At 39.5% G+C, this 6,356-nt stretch overlaps 1 protein-coding gene across 1 annotated transcript; it reads left to right on the top strand.

Moving 5' to 3' along the window:
- The first annotated feature begins 1,592 nt into the window (after positions 1-1,592).
- On the top strand, positions 1,593-5,163 carry LOC108378050 (hormone receptor 4-like). Its single transcript, XM_017634351.1, has 3 exons — positions 1,593-2,930; positions 3,000-3,055; positions 5,150-5,163. Exons 1-3 carry the CDS (start codon positions 1,633-1,635, stop codon positions 5,161-5,163), a joined length of 1,368 nt encoding a protein of 455 aa, XP_017489840.1. The 5' UTR covers positions 1,593-1,632.
- The last annotated feature ends 1,193 nt before the right edge of the window (positions 5,164-6,356 follow it).

The following is a 6,356-nucleotide window of genomic DNA, read 5'->3' as shown; positions in this document are numbered from 1 at the left end:
CAAAAAGCACCCTAAGGTTGGAAAGGTTTCTTTCTAATATCCTAATCTTATTTTGCAACCGGCAGTCTTTTTGATTTTGTATCCTTCCACTAATTTTTCTGTTATCATATTAGTAGCCGTCTTTTATGTAAGTTGTAGTTCTCAAAACCCATTTAGTTTTAAAAATTATCAATTGTCGGTTTTTATCAGCTCTTTGGCTTAGGCTGGTTTTAGTTTTTTTTTACTACATGCATACATATTTAAAAGCGTGCTATGGCGATAAAAAACGTTTTTTCATTCATTGTAATGCTTAATGCTCAGTTGCTATCGCGCACAAAACGGAGAGGATATTAGGTAATATTTATTACAAACTGCAAAAAAATGCAAATGCTTTAAAAAGTTTAGTTTACGAAAAATAAAATAATAATTTCCTCTCTACATCCTCCCTCACAATCAGACTTTTGCTTATCGTTAAATGGATGTGTGATTTCCTCGTACTACGATTACTACATAGCACAGTTAAATAACCCAGAAGATAATTTAGGTGGGCCTTCTTAAGTGAAGTGAATTCAAAAATGCTTGCCCAAGAAGTGCGGTAAAAAGTGCGCCTAAACAGGGTTAGATCGCCGAAACAACAGCCGTTGGTCGGGTAAGACCCGAATCATTCCGGTACGTAGAACCGGCTGTTCGTCACCATCTTCAGCGACTCTCGCCTTCAAGAATGCAGTAATAGCAGGCCAATCACTACCATTTAGCAGAAAAAGAGCTTCAGCTGCCGCGTGAGACCCGCGTAACTATAACCCAGTTGTTCTTTGGCCTAGTCAAACAAAAGGCGCCGGTCGTTTCTCTTCTGTGCCAACTGACGCCAATCGGAAGTGTCAAGTGAAGTCAAGTCCTTCTCCGCCTGGGCCTTCCATCGCAGAGGGGGTCTACCATCGCAGAGAGGGCTTTCGTCTTCATTTGTTACCTCGTTGAATACTGGCCCAGTTAACAGATCCTTTAGATCTGTCCCTGTCGTAACGGCACATCTCTTGCGCCTGCCGTTAGCGGAGCTTGGCGATAATGATTGATGGGCCAGCCGTACTAGGCAGCGATTAGTAATGCCGTTACAATAATGACAACGCTTGTATCTTTTCCCGATCGCCATTATCATTTAACTATTCACATTTCTCCTAATCTTTACCTTTATCAGACAACGCATTCTAACATCGAAATCACATGCATGTATGCTTGTTTGTTTATATTCGTATTTCAATTAGATAAAAGCAATGAAAAATGTTATCAAAAAACGGTCGATTCGAGCTGATTAGCCTCCGGCTTTGTTGCTTTTTCATACAGTTGGCTTTTGAGAAGGTCGCGTTTGGACTTTCGCAAAAGTATGCAATAGCTACGCGAGCACACAACTCCAGTGTACAAACAACAATATTTAGACTCGCCAAAAGTGTTGTTAAAAAGAATTAAATTATACTTTAATTTGCAATCAAAAAATAAATACCTACAACTTTAAGTAAAAAAAAACACTCCTGCAATAAAATAGTTAAATCACTAAATACTTTATCATTAATATTTCATGTGCGCATGATTTTAATAGTATTTTCTCCCTTTTTCTTTCTCCTAGTTTATTGCGTGCCCGTTAGCGTTCAGAGCTTTAAAATGTCCAATCAATCAGACATCGATTATGATAAACAATTCCAAGATGATTTGGCCAAGGCGACCGCATTGAGTTTGGAGCAACAAGCACTCGATGATTATCGTCGCGCCAAAAAGTATGGCACCGCCGCCCACTACTACAATGAACGCTCCCAATCGCAGTCGCCTTCACTGCAACATTCACATTCCGTGCATCAGCGCCAGCAATCGACTGAATCCGCAGTTGCCTTTTACGCGCAACTGCGTACACGTTACCAGCAGTCGCGTGACAACTCAAACGAAACGTCTGCAGCAGCGCCAATGCCACCACATCGTCGCCACTCTGAGGCCAACAACAATGTGTCGCTGAATGTAGCCGCAGTAACGGCAGCATCACGCGAGCGCTCCAAAACGCCACCTGCCGCGCTGCCTGAAAGCGATCTTATCTCTTTCTCCAGCCCTACGGCGAAAGAAGCGCAGCCCAATACTTTCGAAAAGCTAATCGAAGATTTGCAGAAGCTGCAGACCTCGAGTCAACAAACGGCATTAGTGCCGTTCGGTCCTGTAGCTGCGGCGCCCATAACATCAATGCATGCTGCTGCCGCCGGCTATCGTGGCACACCGCCTTCACTGGTCACGCCCACACACACCACTGCCATGTATGCGGCAGCGCCGGCAGCATCGGGTGGGGGTGCGGGTGTAGTTGGTGGCACCGCTGGCAATTGTATGCAATTGGTGCCCTTTACGCCGGCACCATCATCAGCACAGCAACAGAAAGTACCGCTCACAAGTGAGGAGCTGCAGAAACTCTATAACATGCCTCTCCAGCAGCAACAGCAACAACAGCAGTATTATCAACAACAGCAGCATCAGCAAATGGCGGCCATAATGCCAGCGGGCTTCGTTTATCCTTCAACACGCATGGGCTTCGTACCCTCAGTGGGTGGTTATGTTGCACCAACACATGCTGCAGGCTACACGCAGAGCGCGCCACCTACAGCTGCTGCAGGCAGCGCTTTTACACCTCCACAATTTCCACCAACGCCTTCACACTATGGGTTTCAATATGGCGGCATGCCGCCCGCAGCTGCTTCATATTATGGCACCGCGGCAGCGCCATCGGTAGCAAGCAGCGTTTCCGCAGCGGCGGTGCCTATGCCGCTCACCAAGTCACAGTCTGCAGCGGCAGCGATTGTACCGAATGGCAGTAATAGTGGTGGTGGTAGTACGGTTACCACTGCTGGCATGCGTCGTCAAACACCGCCTGCGCGCAAGCCACAACGCACCGGAAATGATTTGATTGATCTTAATCAGGAGGATGAGTATGTTGCATGCAATGAGTTCTTTCAACAGGTTTTTACTGTTTTTCTAATCAATGCTTTTATTTACAGCTCGCGCGTTAGTGTGTTGGAGGCATTCGATCCTTTGCTCAATGCGGATGAAGAAGGTAAGCACTGAATTGCTGTTGCTGTACTTATATTTTCATTATGCGCGCGCTTAGTTTGAGTTGAAGCCTGAAAGTTGCTCCAGCTTTCTCGTTTCATTTGGTTTGGAATGTGTTTTACAGTTGGCTTTACTTAGCTCATTACCCCTAAATTCTTTAAATATTATAATGCTCGCAATTTTTAAATAGCTTGTTCCTCCTAGTTCACGTGGATTACTTTTCAAACCCTTGTACAATGATTTTTTTTTTACTATTTGCTTAGACATTGAGCTCTATAGAAATAGAAATAGCTTTTTAATATCAACACTATAAACAAGTTTCTGTTATGGTATCGATTTAGCGGTAGTTTGTTTTAACGACAATTGCGAAAGGCGAAAAGGTGACTATTACTCATATTATTTGTCACGCCAGAAGACAACTCTGTGAACTGAAGGGCGATATCCAGAACTGCATACGACAACCACTCGATCAAACGCTGTACAAACAGGCAATTAACGACCTTCACAGAGATACAATTACCACCTTTATCAGCTCTCGCTTCTTGAATGTCGTCAAGGAGTACAATCACCACCAAGTTTTAGCTGCCTGGTGACAACTTCGATGAATGAGCCAACCCGCGCGTGGTTTAGTAGCCGCTTCAACAACAACCGCTTCTCCGAGAGATCCACGTTACTCTGCTACAGTTACGTCTGGGTACTGTAGCATGTTCAAATTTTACCTATCCAGACTCGACTAAAGTTTTGTCCTGCATGTGAAGATTGCATTCATGACAATAACTACGTCTTCACATGCCACTTTAAAACTATTCAACTAACGCCCCTTTCTCTTTGGTCCAACCTCATCAAAACAGTACATTTCCTGGGGCTACCTTAGCCACCGAGAGAGTTATGTCTCACACAAAACTTCAACGCAATGCGCACACCCGACGACATCACTGGAGGTGATTATCGGGCTCGAGCCATCAGCCTGCAGCCAAGCAAGTTCTTATCAGCTACGATCACGGAAATGCTAGTATCCAAGCTTCTAGAAGAAATTTAAAATAGAGCTCCACAGGAAATTAGCTTGGCAACCACTCTATAGTGTGCCTGAGTGCATTGATAAGCTTACCGCCCTTGCTGAACATAATTATATGGTTTTCAGCTGCTATGAGCACAAAGTAATAAGGGAGTAGAAGAGAACGAGATAGCGGGCGGCTTAGAATATAAGGCAGCGGCTTCAGCTCCCACAGTGTCTAAGCTATTACTTGCAGTAGGTTCAAACACAATCAGCGAAGAGAAAAGAGAGATAATAGGAATGAGAGAACAACACTGGCAAGCAACACATGACTTCGCCAAGTCAAAAGCTTAACAAACTGAAGAGATAAAGGATCCTAGTTAATCTCCCCAAAGAGGAAACTAAAGATAGTCATTTTAATAATACATCCGTTGTGTCTCTGTCGGGTCCATTCTACGCCCCTGGTTTATTTCTGTGAAAGGACTATTAATTCAACATGTTTGAATAGAGGTTATAAAAGCACACAAGGTTTAAAAAAGATTTTATGAGAGTACCTTGCCTGAAGATCAGTTGGGGTATTTGGCTGTGCTAAGTTCTTAGTTATTTCCTAAGCGTCTCGTAATTGAATTTTTCTTAGTTTCCTTCAAAAATTGATAAAAAAAGGCAATCCAATGAATATAAATACCGGGAAATTATGTTATCGCGCTTAAATTTATATTTACGGTTCTTAAATATTTCATTTTTTATTCATACAAAATAAAGGCTTAACTCTTACAATTTAAAACAAATATCTATTGAGTTCTTAAGTTTTAATACGTTTTAAAAATGCAAAATTAACTTAAAAAGTTAAATTTTTATGCTCACGCTTAAACTGATTTTCCCTCTTTGGCTTGGCATTAGCATTTTATTTGACCTTTATTTTCTTTTTGCATTTCCATTTACCTAACATTTACATATGTCATTCACACATCTGTGCACTCTTAACATTTATACATACGTATTTCCTGTGGCTTTGTAAATTTTCCTTTGTGCACTTTAAAGGTATTTTAATTTCATTACAAAATATTATTGTACTATATTTTTATTTATTTCTCTATCTTCCAGTATCGAAAAAATAACCAACACATTTTGTTGCAAGCAAAACGTTTTTCTACTACCACACATACATACACATACTTTAAACGACTAATGAGAAAAAATATGTATTAAAATTTTAAATAATATTTACATTAAAAGCGACACGAAAAAGCTTACATAAATATATTTACGTCGATGTAAAAAATGCAGCAACCAAAAATATAGAACTAAAAAATTAAACGAAAATAATAAGCGGTGTCTGATGTCTACAACAATTTAGATATTAATATTAAAATTCCAAAGAAATTAAATTTCGACATACTCTGCTCAACTATCACATTGGCAACGTAATGCAAAAATAAATTAAGAAAGGCGCTCGTACAATTCCTTCGAAGTTTTCGTCGTTTTTCATAAAGTATATCTTACGGCTTTCGATAAGCGTGTGTTACATTTGAACTGAGATAAAATATTAAATACAGCTTTTTATTTTGTTCCAATAGTTGGTTCACGACTTCAAAATATAATATGGAATATGGTTAACGAGTGTCATTAAAACATATCCACCACCTATTGGTCTCTATTACAGCACGTGTAACCGTTTATGTTTAAAAAAAAAGTATACTATTCGAAACACAAAATGTTAAACGTTTGCCTAAATCTATATAAAAAGATGGTCGAAATTGAGATCCTTCAACATTAAAATTCATCTAAAATTAACTGTATACAAAATTTGTCAGTTCAAAGAAAGTACACACTTGCTGAAATCCTGTTCTTCACATGTCTAGTTCTCTTTTCATTTATCCATTGTGCCTCTTCTTCAAGGTCTTCATACATATTATTGTAGGTTTATATACAACTAGCTGAGAGTTATTAGTTATTTATCTAAACTTAATACGAAGAAGGAATGTATTATATTATGTAAAATCATAGGCAAAAAGTATGCACGAAATGCTTTTACAAGTAAAGTTAAAAAAAAAAATCAAAAATCAAAATTGAACCAAAAAACCGGACGTAAAGAAAAATGAAACCTAGCTGATATACATACATACATATATTATTGCATATTTTTAGGCGAGTTATTAAGTTAAATTTTCAACTTGCAAATGGGGTATTCACGCGCAACAACGCCTGCTGGTTTGAAGAATACATATCATAAGTAGTGTACATTTTTTGTGTCTTACTATACTAAAAAAAAATATATTTGATTAAAATAAAAGAGGTTTTTTTCTAATTC

Source organism: Rhagoletis zephyria, unplaced genomic scaffold, assembly GCF_001687245.7.
Source record: "Rhagoletis zephyria isolate East Lansing unplaced genomic scaffold, Rhagoletis_zephyria_1.1 Rzeph_scaffold_13240, whole genome shotgun sequence".
Classification (NCBI taxonomy): domain Eukaryota; kingdom Metazoa; phylum Arthropoda; class Insecta; order Diptera; family Tephritidae; genus Rhagoletis; species Rhagoletis zephyria.
Note: the sequence above shows the minus strand (reverse complement) of the source record. Positions and strands in the feature narration are given on the sequence as shown.

Bases quoted from the DNA above. Each gene is read 5' to 3' on its own strand.
- LOC108378050 (XM_017634351.1), top strand. From the start codon at position 1,633: ATGTCCAATCAATCAGACATCGATTATGATAAACAATTCCAAGATGAT. The intron at 2,931-2,999 runs GTATGTTGCATG...TTTTATTTACAG, and splicing joins GATCTTAATCAGGAGGATGA to CTCGCGCGTTAGTGTGTTGG.